Here is a 21489-nt window from a genome sequence, read left to right on the forward strand (position 1 = left end):
GACAGCATATTAAAAAGCAAAGACATTACTTTTCCAACAAAGGTCCATCTAGTCAACGCTATGGTTTTTCCAGTAGTCATGTATGGATGTGAAAATTGGACTACAAAGAAAGCTGAGCGCCAAAGAATTGATGCTTTTGAACTGTGGTGTTGGAGAAGACTCTTGAAGAGTCCCGTGAACAACAAGATCCAAGCAGTCCATCCTAAAGGAAATCAGTCCTGAATATTCATTGGAAGGACTGATGCTGAAGCTGAAACTACAATACTTTGGCCACCTGATGCAAAGAGCTGATTCATTTGAAAAGACCCTGATGCTGGGAAAGATTGAAGGCTGGAGGAGAAACAGACAAGAGAGGATGAGATGGTTTGATGGCATCACCGACTCGACAGACATGAGTTTGAGTAAACTCTGGGAGTTGGTGATGGACAGGGAGGCCTGGCATGCTGCAGTGCATGGGGTCTCAATGAGTTGGACACGACTGAGCAACTGAACTGAACTACGGTCATTTAGGGTTAAAAAGCAATGGAGATAAGCAGAAGGTGCTATGGAAACCAGAAAAATGAGGAGGGCAGAAGAAGCTTCATAGAAAGAGTGAGGTTTGAGCTCAATCTTAAATATTAGTGGGGTCCATCACGTAGATAAGGCAGTAAAGTGCGTTCAAGACAAAGTAAAAACTTACGTGCAGTAAAAAGCATATGTAAGCAGAGCAGTGTGAAGAAACAATCTAGTGAGCAGAGCGGTGATGTGAGGGAGAATGAGGGAGCCTGACTGAGCAACAGCAGCCGGCCAGGCATAGGAATGGGGCTACTTCTGGAAGGCTACAGGAAGCAAATTAACGTGTTCAGAACCAAAAGGAAAGAAATGACACGATCAGACATGCTAAAAAAAGATTACTACGGGTTCACTGAGGAGGATATACAGACCAGGGAAAGGAAAATAGCACATGTAAGGTTTGTAATTTGGACGTGGACAGGGGAAGGGTTACACACCTCAGTATGATAGCTGTTAAAATAAAATTCATCAACAAAGTAATCTTGATACTTACAGTTGTCTTAAGCACTGTCAGCAATTTGTTCCAAATGCAGAATACCATTGTTTTAGGTTGTGCCTCAGCTTTTTAAAAAATTTTATTCAAGTATAATTGATTTACAGTGTTGTGCTAATTTCTGTTGTACAACCAAATGACTCAATTATACATATTTTTTCACATTCCTTTGCATTATGGTTTACCACAAGACACTGAATATACTTCCGTGTACTGTACAGTAGGATCTGTACTGTACAGTAGGATCTTGTTTTTTATCTACTCAATATATAATACTTTGCATCTGCTAACCCCAAGTGCCCGATCCTTCCCTCACCCTCCCTTCTCTTCCCTCCTGGCAACCACAAGTCTGTTGTCTACGAGTCTATTTCTGTTTCATACCCATGATCATTTGTGTCGTACTTTAGATTCCATACATAAATGATATCATAAGGTATTTGTCTTTCTCTTCTGACTTTATTTAGTATGATAATCTCTGGATCCATCCATGTTGTAAATGTGTGCCTCAACTTTTTAATTTTAAAAGACAGGAGGAAGTGCTCGCTTCAGCAGCACATATACTAAAATTGGAACGATACAGAGTAGATTAGCATGGCCCCTGCGCAAGGATGACACGCAAATTCGTGAAGCGTTCCATATTTAAAAAAAAAAAAAAAAAGACACGAGGAATAACGGAGGCCAAGTATACTTTTAAAATAGCCTCTTCTTTTTTAAAGAGGAGAAAGATAATTTAGAGTAGAGCTTTCATCACTCAATGCAAATCTACTTTCTAAACTGTTGCTGCCCTCTGCTGTCTCTGAGTTTATTTTCATTTTTTCCAGGAATAACATTAAAATAACATTAAACCTAGAGTTAGTCAAAATTAAGACATCACATGATGGCAGAACATACTCAATTTCTAGTAATATACAAATATATCTTTTTAAAACTTTTAATGACTTTACTTTTAAAGAGCGCATTTGAGTTTTCCTCATAAATTAGCCTGTTTTGGCTTTCTCCGTGAAATCAGTACGCTAACAAGCTATACTGAACTCTGTGAAAAGGCATTCTACTGTGTTTTTTTAAAAACTCAAGAGAGACACATGAAAAGATGCTCAACACTGCTAATCATCAGAAAAATGCAGATCAAAACCACAATGAGACATCACCTCACACCTGTCAGAATAGCTATTATCAAAAAGACCACAAATTAAAAAAAAAAAAAAAAAAAGACCACAAGTAAGAAATTGTTGGCGAGGCTGTAGAGAAAAGGGAACCCTTGTACTGTGGGAATGCAAACTGGTGTAGCCACTGTGAAAAACAGTATGATCAGAGAACTAAGGACCCACATGCCACAGAGCAACCTAGCCCGCATGATGCAACTACTGAGCCCACGCACTTTGGAGCCCCCATGCCACAACTGGAGAGTCCATGCACCGCATCAAAAGACCCCTCGTGACATAGCAAAGATCCCATATACTGCAACCAAGACTTGATGCAGCCAAATAAACAAATATTTAACAACAACAACAAAAAGAAGTTAGAGAAAGCCAACTACTGCATGTTATTACTCACATGTAGCATCTAAAAAATAGAACGAATATAACAAAACAGAAACAGACTCACAGATAGAGAGAACATTGTTCTCTATATGCTGTTGTTCAGTCGCTCAACCACCAGGAGAAAGAAGGAGAGGCAATTGAATGATAGGAAATTAAGAGGCACAAACTACAATGGGTAAAATAAGTGAGCTATAAGGATAATTTATACAGCATAAGCATATAGCCAATATTTTACAATAAATTTAAATGGAGTATAATCTATAAAAATATTGAATCACTATGTTGTACATCTGAAACTAACACAATATTGTAAATCAACTATACTTCAATTAAAATAAACTCAAGACAGGTCAGTTAGTCTCTCAGTGACTAGGATACGCCTCAGTTCTCCAACATTCCATATTACAGAAAAAGAAAAGCATAGCTCTTAGCATCACAAAACTTGGAACCATCTTCCTCCTCTAATACTTTCTACGCTGGGTGATTACAAATATTTTAACTGGACATCAATTAACAAACTGACAATATGAAGCATTAAATTTTCATAATGTTATGATCTCATAACTGCCTTGTTGAAAACCCTCAAGTACATTTTATTGTTGTTGTTCAGTTGCTCAAGGACATTAAGCCACACATATGCAGGAACATTGATAAAGAGAGCCACTTTTAAGTCCAATTTAAAACTTCTGTGCATATACCAAGGAATGAGAAAGAGTCCCCAAATAATGTGCAAATCACATTATTTGCACTTTTTTGGGGGGGAGGAGGTTACATATGCTTTCAAATATCTGATGAAAATTACAGATCCTCCCTCCCCCTCAAAATACATATACACAAAATTTTGCATGAAATATCAAGATACTTTCAAGAATGCATTCAAGAATCCCAGCTTTAAAGTTTCAGGTACTGAGTGAAAAGAGAGTCAAAAATAGAACTGGGTTGGGGGGTGGATAAACTTAAGGGGAAGGCAAAAAAAATAGAAGGCTTCAGCAATTCCAGTTCTAGGTATATATTTAAAGAAAACAAAATCATTATCTTTAAGAAACATCTGCCCTCCTGTTCACTGAAGCATTATTTACAATAGCCAAGACGTGGTAACAACCTAAGTGTCCACCAATGAAGGAATGGATAAAGAAAATTTGATACATACATACAAGGGAGTAACATTCAACCATAAAGAAAGATATCCTGCCATCTGCAGCAACGTGGACGGAACTTGAGAGCATATGTCAAGTAAGAAGAGACAGGAAAGTTAAATGCTGTATGATGTCACTTATACGTGAAATCTAATAAGACCAAACTCAAAAACAGAACAGACGTCATGGCTGCCAGAGGCAGCTGGGGGAGGAAATGGGTGAAGGTAGTCAAAAGGTACAAATTTCAAGTTGTAAGATTTAAAAGTCCTGGCAATGTAATGTATAGCATGGTGATTGTAGTTAAAAAAAAAAACAAAGCAAAACTGTACTGTATATATGAAAGTTGCTAAGAGATTACATCTTAAAAGTTCTCATCGCAAGAAAAAAAATAACTACATGAGGTGAGGTGACATGTTAACTAAACTTATTGTGGTGATTTACACAGTATATATACATATCAAATCATCGTGTTGTAATCCTAAACTTATACAATGGTATGTGTCAATTATATCTAAATAAAACTAGGAGGAAAAAAAGACCATCACACACACCAGTGAAACCTGGTTAGGTAAGACTAGACCATGTTCACTGAATTTAGCAACAAGGAAGTTTCAGCAAATGCCATTTCAATACTATGGGAAGGGCTGAAGCCAGTGGAGTCAATGCAAGAAGAAAATGTAGGCTTTCAGAAACTTCACTGAATACAGGCATAAGAAGAGGACGCAGGGACAGGACGCCTTTTTTACCTTATGAAGGAAGAGATGAGAGGAATGTTTAAAACATCTGATATTAAGTGATAAGAGTGAATTGTTTAGACAGCCTATCTCCATGATCATACCCCGATTACATTCCTAACACTGGTCAATTCCCTGGCACTTCCAGCTGATCCTGCAGAAATAAAGCCAGAGGAGACGCAATCAGGAAATCAAAACAGTAGAAGATATTCATTTATAGGGTGAAGAAATAGAGGTACAAGAAGGGAAATTAAGCCACAATAAGAAATGTGAAACAGAAAAGACCCATCTCCTCTAATTCCACTTTGGTGGCACTAAATACAAGAGCATTTAAGCCTCACTGGTCTAATGAGAAGCCCTGACTAGAACAGGATTACTTCATATACAGCGGTACTCTGAAAAGACAAGCAGTTAGCTCTTCTTTAACATTCTGCTAGATAAATAAGAGGAAAGGTTATCACAAAATTTAAGTTAAATCTATACTTATTTTGTACCAGTCATCATTGTTCTAAGTCTACCTCCAAAAAAGTTCAACAAGGTTTTTACATAATATTGCAAGTTTTGTTTTTAATAGTTCTAAAAGATATTGATTTTTAACTCTGAAACTTAAAATGCTTTTTATATTAGACATATACCTTTGTACTTACTATTCACTGTAGAAACTTATGTTCACTTAAAATTAAAAACTATGCTCATAAGAGCAATCTGATTTTATCCACTAATATATTAACTGTTATATGAGTCTGCTTACTTTATTCTAGTAACTTCCCTCTGACTTCAACTGTTACCACCAAGACCTTCTGTCTTAACTTTCTTTCATAGGTGTACTGAAAAGGTTCATTCCAGCAGGCCTGGAATTAGCCTGCGGTGTTTTCTTAAAGGTGTTTTCTTAAAGTTCTACGTGGCAGCCTCCTGGTCGAGGCATGAAACATACTAATTGTGTTATTTTGTAATCACTAGTCCAAGGAGATTCAAGGTGGTTCATTCAGCTTAGTAGCATTGTGATTGATGATTTGTACCTGTCTCAGTGAGGCCCCAAGAGGGCTCTGCTGTGGAAGCTAGTTACAAAACAAGAAACCGTCCACACAACCAGCAAAATATTAAAAAGCCCAACAAAACTGTTTAAAGCTCCCTGGTTTCAGGGTGTTCTCCTTTATATTAGCGGTCCCTGATCTGAGAAGGTGCACCTACCTCATCAAGGACCTTTCCATAAATACCAGAACCTAAGCTCCCTGGCCCCACTGCTCTGACAGCTTTTGGCTCTGACACATTATCATTACTCTAGTGTGGCTGCCAGACTGCATCCTTTCCCTGTAACAAACCAAACATTCATAAGCACTGTCATTTTGGGTCTTGTTAATCATCTTCATCAATCAAATCCTGTTGAGCCACCCCTGTTAGTGCAAGAGACCTATTAATAAACCTTGTAATCCTAATATTCATTTCTAAAAAACAAAAATTCTAAACTAAAAAAAAAAAAATTATAAACTGTCTCACAACTTCTGGCTTCTGCAATGTAGCCATAGGGCAATACAAACCTGTTACTAGAAAAACTTAAAGATGAGTTACCAGAACCAACTTTAGAAAGGACAGCACATCTGGAGTGAAGGAAAACAGAAACAAAATAATTTTTTACCTTCATATTTTTCCAAAGCCTGAATAACATTAGGGAGTTGATTTACACCCTGATAGAGTCGGTAACAATCTTGTAAATTTGCTGCTTGTCTTTGAAATTTCTTGGCAAGTCGGTTAAGATCTGGAAATCGACGAAGTAAATCTTCTTGTAAACTCTGCCTCAATTCTGCATCTTCTACAAAAGCTTCTACCAAATTTAATCTAAAATAAATATTAGAATTAATCTTTTAATATTTTGGTTTAGTTTTCTATTACTTAATATACTTTTTTATTTAATTCTAATAAATTACATTTGCATTAATCTTTAATATTTTAATCTTCAGAATTAATATTTAATATGAAATTAAAATTTGTCAACTAGGTGCATATCTCAACTCAAAAACTCTATGTAAGAAGTTTGAATTTATTCTGAAATGTTAGCTTTTTGTAGATGATGGAAAAGTTCCATAACACTGTGATGTAAGCAGCTTCTAATCAGTTAATATCCAAATCTCATTATTGGGACTCCATTGATATTGACACATTACTGCATATGTAAACAATGATCTTTAATGAAACAAAATTACAATTCAAGAATGCTGCCAAAACCAGTATTTATTTTATCAGAAAATCTTATAAATTCAAAATGCACTCTAAAATTACCATGACAGTACAAAGCCAAAATTTTCTAATTAAAAACTGAACCAAGTTTACTGCTTCCCAAAATCAATAAATTAAATCTTAGTTTCCAGAACTATAAAACATGCAGCTAATATTGCTTCTATAATTAATTGGAGTTAGTGGCTTTCCACTTTTTTCCCAGCAAGAAATATACTTTTACATCATGACCCAGAACACCCATGTACAGATGCTATAGTGGGCAAAATACGCTACCTCAAAACATGCCATGCTAGTGTCTGTAAGGACTACTTTGGTCTTTAAGGACTATTTTAAGTTAAGAACAACTGAGAAGAAGCAAAAAGAAAGAACGCTCTTTGCCTGTCCTTATATGCCCAAAAGCAGGACATGAATTTACATAGGTGCCCCTCCCCTACACTTCTTTACCAGGAAGGACAACAATTAAACTCAAGTTTAGACCCTTACCACCCTGGAGATGGCACCAGAGGAACCTATGTAACCCTACCAACTATCTTTTATTGATCATTAGCTTCCCACACATTTACCTTCCCAGTTTGTAGCCCTAGAAACTCAAAGTCCTTTTCCTTTGTCTTGTCACTTCTTTGAAAATTAATTGTTCCTTTGCTAAGATGCTATATAAACTTGAGCCTAGCTAACCCTAGAGTTATTCATCCCTGAGTGCTCCCACATGTAAGCATAAACTTCTGTTTGTTTTCTTATTAATTGGTCTTTTGTCAGTCTAATTCATAGGGTCACAGCCAAATTAGGAGAGCAGGAAACTAGGAAAGAGAATAATTAATTAGGAAGAATTAGGAAAAAGGAATTTTCCTCCCTGACAACATATAATTAAAATAGGTTTCACAAGACAAAACCTACTCTTGCTAGATATGGTGCACTCTTTTATTTTGTATTTAACCTTTCAAAAATGCTGGTTATCACCTGCTATACTAATTTCGCAACCTACCAGTGGGTCACAATATGCAGTTTGAAAAACTATATTGTAGATAGTATTGAAGTATTAATAACAGCTGAAAGGTAAACTTCAAAAGGTAGGCCGTGGGCACAGCCAATGATCCTAGGTTTAGATCACTATCAGAGGAACAACCATTTTCCTTTAATCCTCAAATTACACAGAAACAGCAAAAGGAACCAAATGAGTTTTCTAAATTTCTTTTTTCTGATCTCTCCATCAGCATTTACAATTCCTGCATCATCATCATGTTCACCGAGCATGTCATATAAAGGAAAAAATACACTGCTCCTGGAGTAGCCATATAATGACTACAGATATTAAAGCAAGACTTCACAACCTTGTGATGTTGACATTTAAGCTGGATAACCCCTCTGTTGTGAGGTGTTGTTATTCTGTGCAGTTTAACAGCATCCCTGAATTTTACCCACTACCCTTTTCCCAGACTAGCAATTCAGAAACGTCTCCAGACACTGCTAAACTTCCCAGAGGAGGCAGGGCGGGGGAGAGGGATAGCCCCTAGCTATCAGGAGTCACAGGATTAAAAGATTTTGAAGTGGAAAAAAAAAAAAAATCAGCTTTTAAAAGATGAAAATAAAGAGAAAAAACAACAAACTCTACAGAATGTCAAGATAGTGGCGAGGGAGTTGGTAGTAGATATATTCGCTGGAGCAAATGCCAAATTAGTGGGAACATGATTGCTACCAAACTTGTATTGTGAACCAGTCACAGCCTATATGTACAAACAGAATAATTCGGGCACTTACTGCTCCAGAAAAGATTTCTCTGGCTTGTTTGTACTCTAGATTTTAACAAATAAAACAAACTAAACTGAGTAAGGGATGCAACCAGATCACACAGTCCAATAAGGCAAACTTGAGACTATCCCAGCTAGTTCTCTGGCTCTGGCTGGGCTTCTCCAAGTCTGGTCCAAGATCACACACATCAAAATCACTTGGAGGTGGGCCCAAGGTGGGGCCCACCTGTGACACTGCAATGAATGAGTTTCTCAGGTGATTCTTCTGCAGGCAAACTGTTTGAAAAAAAGTCTGAGTCATAAAAGTCACAAGAAATTTCTGAATTCTCATGATAAAGCAGGAAGAGAAGTTTAAGGGGGTCAGAAAAAGGATGAAAGTAACCTGATGCTGGATGACCTACCTCATGTTTCTTTTTCTCTTCTCTCTCTAAAACTTGTGTATCCTTAGGCTACTCTCCGTAAATAATAAGAATACTCTTGGAGAAGATATTTCCTTTTTTTTAATTTTTTTTGCCACACCAAACAGCATGTGGGATCTTACTTCCCCAACTAGGGATCCCCAATCCGCATCCCCTGAAGTGGAAGCATGGAGTTTTAACCCCTAGATTACCAGGGAAGTCCTATATAGAGAAGATATTTCTGATCAAGACTCTCCCTATGATTCTTTCCTGTTCCATGAAATATCTTATCACTGTTTCCTCTAAACCTGATCACAGAATCTTCAGTAATCAACTCTGCTCAAGAGCATAAAACCCCACAGAGAAGAGAGCCCAGAAATAAACCCACACGCCTTCGGTAAATTAATCTTCGACAAAGGAAGCAAGAATATACAATGGGAAAAAGAAAGTCTCCTAAGCAAATGGTGCTGGGAAAGTTGGACAGCTGCATGTAAATCAATAAAATTAGAACACACTGTCACACCATACACAAAAATAAACTCAAAATAGCTTAAAGACTCAAATACATGACATGAACCATTAAACTCCTACAGGAGACTGTAAGTAATAACATTCTCTGACATAAATCCTCCAATGTTTTCTTAGGTCAGTCTCCCAAGGCAACAAAAACAAAAACAAACGAATGGGACTTAATCAATCTTACAGACTTTTGCGTGGCAAAGGAAACCATAAACAAAATGAAAAGACAACCACAGACTGGGTGAAAACTTTGCCAACAATGTGACCAACAAGTGCTTAATTTTCAAAATTTACAAACAGCCCATATACAACTAAATAACAAAAAAACCAAACAACCCAATCGAAAAATGAGCAGAAGACCGAAGTATACGTTTCTCCAAAGAAGACATATAGACAGATGGCCAACAGGGACATGAAAAGATGCTCAATATCACTAATTATTAGAGAAATGCAAATCAAAACTACAGTGAGGTACTACCTCACACACCAGTCAGAATGTCCGTCACTAAAAAGTCTACAAACAAATGCTGGAGAGAAAAGGGAACCCTTCTACACCGTTGGTGGGGATACAAGTTGGTGCAGCCACTTGGAAAACAGTCTGTAGGTTCCCCAGAAAATAAAAAATAGAATTACCACATGCTTTAGCAATCCCATTCCTGAGCACATAACCAGACAGAACTAAATAATTCAAAAAGACCCACGCGCCCTTGTTTTCACAGCAGCACTATTCTCAATAGCCAAGACATGGAAGCAACCTAAAGGTCCATCAACAGATGAATGGGTAAAGATGATGTGGTGTGTGCGTACTTGTGTACACACACACACACACACACACAATGGAATTAAAGTGTGTGTACACACACACTCAGGCATTAAAAAAGAACAAAATAAAGCAACATGGATGCAACTAGAAATTAACATACTAAGTCAGTCAGAAAGAGAAAGACAAATACCATATGATAATCACTTATATGTAGAGTCTAAAATACGACACAAATGAACCTATCTACCAAACACAGCCTCATGGACACAGAGAACTGACTTGTGGTGGCCTGGGGAAGAGGTGTTGGCAGATGTAAGTTATTACAAATAAAACAAGGTCCTATTGTATAGCAAAAGGAGCTGTATTCACTATCTGATAATAAACCATAATGGAAAAGAATATAAAGAAATATAAAACTGAATCACCTTGCTGTACAACAGAAATGAACACATCATAAATCAAGTGTACTGCAATAAAAAAAAAAAAAAAAAAGGAGCATAAAGTTCCAGTAAGAGTATTAAGAAGTAAAACAGCGAGAATGAAAAAGCTTCTAAAACACATAGCACAAGGCAAGATATACAGTCCCCTCAGTCTTTGGTCTGGGTATCATTAAAAGTCTAATAAATTGCTAGTTTCACAAGTCTATTCAATAAGCCATTTCAGAAATAATTATAGTATTAGTTTATGTTCTGGCTAACAGAGGTTTTTTTTAAGAAAGATTGCTCTACTGTTTCCATGACAATGCCATTTTCAAATCACAATTTCAGAAGTACCAAAGTTACTGTTGGCAAAACAAAGTATACCTGTCAATCCTACTCAAAATTACTCAGCTGTCTCAATTTGATACATTAATTTTCAAACTAACTAGAATATAAGATCATTTGTGGGGTCAGTTCATCTCTAAAATTTCAAAAGAATAAATTATAAAATTAGTTGTGAAATTTTTGGTATTTTAAATTCACCATTCTTTCCATTCTTTAAAACCAGCATTTCTGATCTCACTGTAAGAATAATTGGCTGGAATTTCACAACAGTATATTTATATGGCTGAGAATAAATTTGGTACCTAAAGAACTACAAGATTTTGAGTCTCTTCTTTATCTGTTCTTCACATGGTTTAATGCAGACAGCACCACTCATCTGATACATTAAATAGATAATCTGCGAGGTAGGGTTGAGAAAATTAAAAAAGAAAAAAAAGGCCAAACGTATAAGAGAGGAACATGCTTTCAAAGAACATTCAATCTAGTGAAGAAGGACATGTCTATTCTTACAATTAGTGCTGAATAACAAATGAGATATAAAATGCAACAAAATGTGATACAAGAAAGCAGAGAACTCCCATGGGAGCTGGGGAACCACATTTTGACCTCCACTATCTCCCAGAGTTTGCCCAAACTCATGTCCATTGAGAGATTGAAGCTATCTTATCTCATCCTCTGCTGCCTCCTTCTCCTTTTGCCTTAAATCTTTCCCAGCATCAAGGTCTTTTCCAATATTCTGAACAGTTGGGATTTAAAGAGATAGGATTTTGAGGAAAATACTTGGGAAAGAATAGTGGAGCAGCAACAGCAGAGACTTGACAGGAGAAGAATATAGGACACAATAGAAGAAAACTGAAGGAGAGAATAGGAAAAAAAAAAACTGTAACCAGAAGCAAAATGGAAATGTCACCTTTGGAAAGGAAAGAGTACTATCTCCTCTTGTGAGACAGAACCAGGGAATAGAACACTGTATAGATACATTTTGAGACGGTAAGAATCAAGGAGGAGATCATCTGTTTAAGTGTAGGAGAAGCTGAATGGAAAAGCAAAATGCTGCACTGGTCACTGTAATAAGTCATGTAACAAAAGTAACACCAGGTAGCAGTGAAAGCTAGATGGCTTGAAAAGTACAGCGGATCCAATCTGCATTGTGTGACCTCTCCAGCAAGTTTTAATAGAGAAAGAGAGGGCAGTTTGACAAAGTGCTAATGGGGCAAGAAATTCTATGTCCCCCATGAAAGCACTGGAAAAAGGGTTGCCTTTGTGGTACAGACTGGATAGGAAGGCAAACAAAATTCAAAGGGACTAGCAGATCAGTCCAGAAACCAGAATAAGGGGTTTCACTAAACTTGATTTGGAAGCAGAGAAAACAATGGTAGGAAAGCAATGGAGTGACAATCCTCCTGTTTGTCCTCTGAGGCCAGAGCAAAGCTTTGCTGTTTTAAAGAAACTGCACTCACTGTATGACCTCCAGACCTCTGTTTCCGCAGAACACTCACTACTAACTAAAGACATCCTTGCACAAAAGGATACTTAACATAACCTGGAAAGAAATGTAGGTCTAAGTCTGAATATAACCCCGGAAGTACACTGCCTCAAGCAGCATGATATACTATCACATAAGCACCACTACTATTTCTACATTTATAGGAACTACTCTTACTTGGAGACATATTTCAAATAAAACTACTATTAAATGTCATATAAAAATAATTTTAAACTAGAAAGCAATAAGAATACCAAATGCAACATGTGCAAATGGTATTATCAGCAACTTTATGAGTGAACTATGTCATATGCTAACATATAGTCAATGTTCTTTAAAGAAGTCTAACAACAACAACAAAAAAAAAGGATAATTCATTAAGGCTTCACATAAATCTGTGGAAAGACAAAAAGCCAAAAAAGTTCTAAAAAATTAAAACTAATGGTAACAGTCCTAGTGCCATGTGCAAATCTGAGGATTCTTAATAGTAATATGGACGGCATTCTTGTTATAATTCCTAATTTGACTGCTAGGTAAAGCACAAAAGGAAGAAATACCCAGAAACTCACTTCTCAAAGGTAGTAACTATCAGTTCTCACTGGAGATTAAAGTACTTAAGCCATTAGCTAGCTATAAAGTATTGCCAGTGCAAACAGGTTTTAATGAATGGAAAAATAAGCGTTACCACACATAAAGCGATTTCACAGGTGTAACTTAAAAGCCAAAATAGTACATTTCATTTCTGATGTTAAAATTCAACTTGGATCAAATTAAACACAACTGATAGAAGCAAGAAATACAGTACAAAGATGAAAGGAATGGGCTCTGGAGTCAGGCCAGACAGCAGCCAGTCTCTACCACCTCTCAGCTAATGAATGTGAGATACTTAGCAGAGTGCCAGGCAACCAGTCTTCTCGTCCTCCTAAGAGCCTGACAATGACTTAAAAGCAATCCTATCTTCATTATTATTCCTGAACCTATCACTGGGCTATAGCTCCAGAATAGATGTATCCATCAAACTCAAAGATCTAGTCACAACTGTTCCTCTGTCCACTCTAGTAAAAATAGAAAACAGAGAAATCTTTGCTTTCCTTTAACAGAATTCCCTGCACAGCCACACACTTGAACTCCTCACTTAGTTTTAAAAGGGTGGAGTAGAGATTTCCATCACCTCTCTGCTAAAAAACCACCACAAAACAGTGACAGGAAGAACAAAAGCTTGATTCAATACGCAGCTCTGAAAAATAATCCATCTTAATCTTAAATGCTTACAGAGGAAGACAATGAGAACCCCAGCAAGGCATAAACTAGAAGCATGATGTATCACAGCAGGTGGAACTGAGAAAGGGTATTTAAAAAAAGGAGACTGTCTGAACAGCCCAAGAGAAGTCTGCCTTAAGGAGTGTAACTTTGTCTTCCTGCTCTGTGGAATTTCAGCACTGGGCCTTGAAAACCACAGACCTTCCTAATTGCTGGTTAAAAAAAAATTCTCCCCAAGATAGAAAGGAGAAAATATTTCCTCATCCTACAGTCTGACTCAGAAAGCAATTCTCGCAAATCGTATTCCCAATTAGTCAGTCTTGTAAGGGTATCAGATTTGGGAAATTATTGCTATGTCCTATGAAAATAACCTTTAATTATAGCCAAAAAATTAATTTTGGTATCTTGCCTTCTAAATAACTTGCTATTCTGATAACAGTAAGTGATGTCTCAGGTTTTTGAAGGGTCCAAATATATGCACGCTCTCACTGTTAAACCAGAAGAGGACCACTGACATGTGCTCTGTTCCTACAAGCCCAACCAATGACCTAGAGCATGAGAATTAAATTACCTATCATTTCTTTCAAGAAACAACAAAAAGATGAGGGAGAATGGATATAAACTTCTACTTGTGCAGGCAGACTTTCCATGGAAGGCAACTCAAGGATCTGATTAAGACCAGTTGCTCCCAGGGCAAGTGCTGGCGATTCACACAGAGTACAATAAGAAATGTGCCCTGCTGCTGTGCAGAGGCCCTGAGGAAGGGAGTCCCGGGAAACCGGGAGATGAGAGCAAGAAACTCAGCACTGTACATCCTTCTGTTCTGTTTGACATTTGACTTATGTAAACGTAGTTAGTCACAAATAATTAAAATAAAAACCTGTAAACTGCCTTAATTACTTGCAAATACCAATCCTTCCTATTTCTTATTTTGTTACTAAATCCCACTTGTCTTCTCCAACAAACCTGGCTTCAGGAAGTTACCTTAGCATTTCAACTTCCATATTTTTAATGATATATCAACATACCCACAGTTTGCTGACTTCTTGAGTTATTTTTATTGCAAGACCCTTTAGAATCCACAGGATCAATGCTTAGCTTGGTAATTATCTGCAGGGTGTCTTATGATACAGATCAGCTATTTTATGTTTGCCTGGCATATGTATAGTCCCAAATAGTCAAGGGATCTTCATACTTTTTGTATACCATCAGAATTCAGTAGGTATTCAATAATTCTTGAACAATTTGACATCAAATCCATAAAAATATTGTCTTTTACCTATTCTGGCAATATATCTAATTTATCAAACTGAAAATGTTAGGTATACAATAAGGTCACTGAAATAACCTACTTATTGAAAAGGGTAAAGTATATCCAGTCAATAAAATATGATGAATTTATTAAAAATGCTGAATATGAACATAAAACAGCAACCCTAAAAAATGCTTATGATAATATAAGCACAAGTGGGAAAAAACCAGGACACAAAACTATATTAGGATTACAACTATATTTTTAAAAAACTATCAAACATTAAGAGTGAACTATAGAAAAGTATTTTACTTATATGCAGTTCAAAAACTGGTAAAACTAATTAATCTATGAGGCTAGAAGGACGGTTATTACCCTTGAAGTGAGGAGAGGCAGTAACTATAACTGAGATGAGTTCTGAGGATGCTAGTTATGTTGTTTCCTGACTTATGTGTTGTTACCAAGGTATCCACTTTGTGAAAATCCATCAAACTGCACCTTTAGGATTTGCGCTTTTATGTGTATTATACTTCATTTAAGTTATAAAACTTACATCTAAAACAAAAGATAAAAATAAAACATACTTCAATGCTACTCACATTATATGCAGCAGCATTATACAGCTTTTTCTTTTATGTCCACAGTTTTAAAGATTTTCTGAAATATGTTTAGGGTGCTTTAAATTTTTTTCTAGAATAAGAGAGTAAGTACTTCCTTTGTGCCAGACCTTATTCAAAGTACTTTAAATACATTAAATCATCTAATCCTCATAGCAACCCTAAGGAGGTGTGTTATTACTGTCATTTTGAAAGGGAAGAAACTGCCACCCAGAGGTTCAATAATACCCAATACAACACAGCACCTAAGCGGAAGGGCTCAATATGAACCAAGGTAAACTAGCTCCAAAGCTCAAATGCTCTGAGACCTTATACCTACACCACCTCTCTAATAAAAGTTCACCTTTTTATAGTGAAGGGTAAAAAAACATAATTAAGAAAATAAGTTAATCAATCTAAATCACCACTACTCTACTACTTTATTAACTTTCTGTGCAGCTAGATGCTAAAATACAGGTGCGAAATTGCATGCTGTAATAAGTGGTATAAGCATATGGAGTGACTGGAAGTTACTTAAGAGTTTACAAAAGTGCACACTTTTTTTTTAATATACCTCTCTTCTATTCTGTTCTTGTCCATAAGAGGCTGCTTAATCCACTGGTTAACCAGTCTCTGTCCTTGAGGGGTTTTGCATTTGTTCAGCAATGCAGCCAGAGACTGAGAGCCAGAAGTATCTTCAACAGAACCCTAGTAAACAGAAACAAAATAGGGAGGTGGCAGGCTCGTTAGCGACCTTACTATGCCATGAAAAAGGATTACTTAATTTTGGGAACAAGAACACTTAACATTGAGTACTCCTTGGTATCCAGTGGTTAGGAGTCTAAGCTTTCACTGCCAAAGGCCTGGGTTTGATCCTTGCTTGGGGAATTAAAATCCCACAAGACTCATGGGAAAAAAAATAAATAACCAACCCGTTCAATCTCCAAACTTGTGACAACAACACAAAACTTAACTTTCTTCAAATATTAAATTGAAATGTACACAAAAGCTCCTTATCTGAAAATCAGACTTTTAATATATTAATCTGATTTTCTGCTGTATACTGTTCCCCAAAACAACACTACTTTGTAATTATTGCAGTTTTAGACATAAAACTTCTTAAAATATAATTTTTAAAAACTGTTGTTAATACACAATTTATTCATAAAGTCAGGACAAATTATATTTATACAGTTTGCAATTAGAAAAATATAGTAATTCAAAACTATTTAAGTATAATATTTCAAAATATTTAAGCTCCTTATTAAGTCTTAGATTCTATATATAAAAGGAAATATTTTAAACTGATGTACGTTTTTTTTACCTGGAAAAGGTTAAGGGCTCTCACTGCTGCAATATCCAATTTCATGTACTGGCTGAAGTCAAAAGTAGTCAGTTCAAACTGTCCAAAGTTTGAGTCATCTGATAAGAGTTCTAAAAATTTGATTACTGCAGACAAGGAAGAAACTGCAACCTAAGATTAAGAATATAAAACAAAAGATGGCTATCACTAGAATTCTAGAGATTTTTTTAAAAAAACAAATGGTAATATGAAAATAAATTTCAAACACTCATTTTTCCTGGTATTTTTTCCCAATTCAAACCAAGAAAATCAGACAAAGTTTAAATAAACCTTTTTAAGACTAGAAAATGATTTTTAGGAAGTGAAAATTTACTGTAATAGCAACACTAAAATAGTCAAAAGGAGAAATTATGCTATTGTCCACCAAGAGTAAAAAGGGTAAAGCCTGGCACGTTCACACTGCAGAATACTACATAAAACAATTAGATATAAGCACAAACAATCCACCAAAACACATGACAATACAGATTATCTCACAAACATAATACTGAATAAAGGAAATCACAAGAGCATGATCTTTATGAGTCCATTTATATAAACTACAAAAATAGATCAAACTAATTCATACTGTCAGAGGACTAATGGAGGTTAACAACTGGAAGAAAACATAAAAAGGGTCTTATGATCCCGGTACTATTCTGTTTCATGGGTGCTGGTTATGTGGGTACTTACAATTCATAAAAATTTAGCTATACACTTATGATATATATACTTCCTTGTATGCATATTTAAATAAGAAATAACTGCCTATTTTACTACTATAACATAAAAAAGCTAAGGACATTAAACTGATAGCCCGATGAAAATTCTACTTTTACTTGGTACCAAATTCATTGTGAATGTGCATGTTTCCTAATTGATAACATAGTCATCTATCTGCCTCTGCCAAATATATATGAATCTCCTGTTATGTTACCATGAGGGACAGATGGTAACAATTTTTAGTAGCCCTAAGAGGCTTGCGTGCTTGCTCAGTCACTTAGTCATGTCTGACTCTGCAACCCCACAGACTGTAGCCCACGAGGCTCCTCTGGCCATGGGATTACCCTGGCAAGAACACTGGAGTGGGTTGCCCTTTCCTCCTCCAGGGGCTCTTCCCAACCCAGGGATCAAACCTGAGTCTCCTGCATTGGCAAATGGATTCTTTACCACTGAGCCACCTGGGAAGCCCTCAGTAGCCCTGGAAGCGTCTTCCAATTTTCAACACTAAAGTAATTTTCTCTAATACAGCTTTTCCTTGACTTACGAGGTTACATGCCAATTAGCCTATCATAAACGGAAAATGCATTTAATACAGTTAACCTACTGAACATCATAGCTTAGCTTCATCTGCCTTAAATGTGCTCAGAACACATTAGCCTATAGTTGGGCAAAATCATCTAACACAAAGCCAACTTTATAATATAGTTTAATAACTCAAAATTTATTGAACACTGTACTGAAAGCAAAAAAAAGAATGGTTCTAGAGGTACAGCATGGTTACTGTACTGGCTATTAAACCCTTGTGGTCCCACGGCTGACCGAGAGCTGCTGCTGCTGCCCAACATCACCAGAAAGCTGCACCAAATATTGCTAGTCCAGGAAAAGGTCAAAATTCAAAGTATAGTTTCTACTGAATAAATATCAGGTTTGCACCATTGTAAAGTTAAAAAAAAAATCATTAGTTGAACCGTAAGTCAGGGAATGTCTGTACTGGGATTATTACTCATACACAATGGCTTTTCATTCTGTCACACAAAGAAAGTAAAACAGATAAACTTAGTTGATAAGGATCAAACAATTATGTGCTAAGTAATCTCTGTAAAATCATGAGGGTAATAACAGTCTCAGTTTATTCTAGTTTGAAGTCAATTTTGCAAATTATAAGTAGCTATAACTTACTCTTATTTAAATATACAAATTTTTATTTTACTTGTCAGTGATCCACAAATAACCATTCAAAGAGGTTTCTAATATTTTACATAAAAATATAACTCCAAAACCATACTTTCTTCAAAGATTTGAAAAACTGAAAATAAATTTCAACCATTGTTTGCATATTCATGTCTAACACTGAACACAATCAGTGCCAATTTTTGAGCCAAACTGTTTAAATGTAACGTTTATTTTGCAATTATTATGCACTGTGTATATTTCCATCCTTATTACTTTCTAATCTCCACAACAATCCTTTAAGACATAATGAAGCTGAAGTTAATTTATTAAAAACCTCACAGCTCCTATATTATAAAACTTTAATAGTACCAACTATGCTACCTCACCTACTAAGCTGACAGTAATCAGGCTCTTTCTGATGAAACCAGTAAAACAATAATCTCTTCCTCACCCCAAGGATATATGTTGTATAAATATAATGAAGTTAAATTTAAGATTATGTTTGAATTTTTCTAGTCATTTTCACAAATTTCATCACAGATTAAAAGAAGCTTAAAAATCAGTGATCCATTTTAGGCTTTGAGATATAGATGACAGAAGCAGCCTTCTAAAATGTCACTATTTAGGGGTAAATTCACATTTGTAATCCACATACCTGGTTCTCCATTTCTGGCAACACAGCACTATTCATCTGTTCTCCCTTTTTGCCTTTCAACAACCGGTTGAGGTCCTGATAAATATCTTTTGTGGAAAAGTCAGCTCTTTTTCTTTCTGTGATCAAAATTCCTCCTCTCTGAATAACCTATTTTACAGGAAATATTTTAAATTACTAGGAGAAAAGCAATATAGAAAGTTGTGCCACTGACAAATATAAAATAACAACACTTTAACAAACAGCTTATTAACCCACATTATATTGTTACACAGCAATACATGCAATAAAACATTGGTAATAGGTATTAACATGTATTTTAAAAATTGATAAATAAAATTTTCGTGGAAATTTAAAATTAGGCTTACATGAAGCTTTCAAAAAATAGTCTCAGAGGTAAAAACTAAGAGAATAATACTTGGGGAAAGTTGCCTAGATACTATTTACGCTAAAAATGCCCATCACAGATTTGCTAACTCTCAACCAGTTCTTATTGTGTTTGCGGCTCATAGGAAGAAAAGAATCCTTAAAAATCTAAAATAATAAGCCAGATACCTATACAAACAACAAAATCAGAACTTTGTTAAAATAAAAGAATCAGAAAAACAAAAGAGGCTAAAGTTCTACTCAGTCTATTAAAAAAAAAAAATAATCCTGAAGAACTGGATCTTATTTGTTACATCCATGCTAAATACAGGCATAGTTTTTTTATTTTTAAAGGCCCTACATCACTTCTTCCCCACCCTGCATCCCTCAACTGTGATCCCTTTAAGATGACATTCAGTTCAGGAGAGAGGAAGCGGGGAGGGGGAAATGATCTGAGGGAGAACAAGTCTTAAACAAGGAAGAGCCGGAAAGTCCTAATAAAGATAAAAAGTTTCTGTCAAAATAGACTGAGATGGTTCTGACTTAAAATTTTTCTCAGAACAGTATCATGTCCCTTTCAGAGGCATCCTAGCCTTGCATTCTCCATCATGGGCTCCATCCCTTACCTGCCTCAGTTTTCCCACGTCTCCAGCAGTCTCCCCTCCTGGCATAACACACTCCTTTGGTCCAATCTGAATCAGGAGAGCCTCCAGGTTGGAGAACTGATCATTATCGGGGAACTCACACAGTCCTAGCTTCCTCTGTGCGGAGTCAACATACCCAACTCCGACCTGTCTTTGACCATCGACTGTAGACATTTTAACACCCACAACACCAATGGAAGCGGACATATCGTTGTTACCAAAGAGAATATCTTCAAACTGAGAGAGATTACCTGGAGAGGCCTAAGCAAAAATAAAGAGAAATTTTAAGAAACTGTTCACTGTACTTCAATATTTCACTAGCAAACAAAAATTACCCAACCTAGATGAATTTTATTAACAAAACATTTTCTTACCAAACAATTACTTATAAACATGTATTCCAATTAATATTACCATATTTTCTATAAAGTATCCTCCCTAATTTTCCATAAAAACACTTGGGCACATCTAAAAACAGCAGTATCAAAGGTGATTTTCAAAAAAGTGATTTTCAGTTTGAAATGTGGCAGCTAGGTTTATACTCACTCATTCATCAAGGAACCCAAAGGGATATCCGTCTCAGTGGTATGCTTACATTTCCACACTCTGCCAAACTACCTATTGGTTGCACGTATTAGAATTTTCACTGAGGAGTTATATAACATATCACATTATTAGCTTAAATATTAACCTTGGATAGTCATCTCTCTATATCAATATTTGTAAAACACAGATTGTTCTAGATCAATGACTTCCAAATAAAGGGTCCTTGACCTATTTTTCAATATTTCAAAAAGATTAGAAATCTCTTTAAGCATATACAAGGTAGCTAAAGGGTTAAGTTTCTTTGCTTTTGGCTCTACTTGTGTAAAGTCAGTGGGCCACAGCAGTTCAACACAATCAGAAGCTGACAGCTGCCTGTTAACATGAGGCATTTCTGGGGCAACTGATGGACCACGGTATGAAAATTGACATAGTCAGAAATAGTACAAATGAGCAGTGACAGCCAAACCGAGGCAACCAGCAGCCATCAATAGTTCTTGGATGTCTTTAGCATCATAACAGTATCTTTTCACAATATGGTTCTGAATATACTGTAACTCTGTATGAACTGA

General features: G+C 36.1%; 1 protein-coding gene and 1 non-coding gene across 2 annotated transcripts in view; one reads left to right on the plus strand and one right to left on the minus strand.

Annotated features, from left to right (window-relative positions):
* MSH2 (mutS homolog 2) overlaps window positions 1-21489 on the minus strand; it is a 76780-nt gene that overhangs the window by 46709 nt on the left and 8582 nt on the right. Inside the window, exons 3-7 of the mRNA XM_043918077.1 lie at window positions 20357-20635; window positions 19368-19514; window positions 16799-16948; window positions 16049-16182; window positions 6093-6292 (exon numbers count right to left, since the gene is read on the minus strand). Coding sequence (XP_043774012.1) covers window positions 6093-6292; window positions 16049-16182; window positions 16799-16948; window positions 19368-19514; window positions 20357-20635 — 910 coding nt within the window. The remainder of the gene's footprint in view (window positions 1-6092; window positions 6293-16048; window positions 16183-16798; window positions 16949-19367; window positions 19515-20356; window positions 20636-21489) is intronic.
* LOC122704101 lies at window positions 1582-1688 on the plus strand. The gene has a single exon (XR_006343732.1). It is a non-coding gene; the product is annotated as a U6 spliceosomal RNA (small nuclear RNA).

The sequence above is a fragment of the Cervus elaphus genome, chromosome 11, assembly GCF_910594005.1.
Source record: "Cervus elaphus chromosome 11, mCerEla1.1, whole genome shotgun sequence".
NCBI lineage: Eukaryota > Metazoa > Chordata > Mammalia > Artiodactyla > Cervidae > Cervus > Cervus elaphus.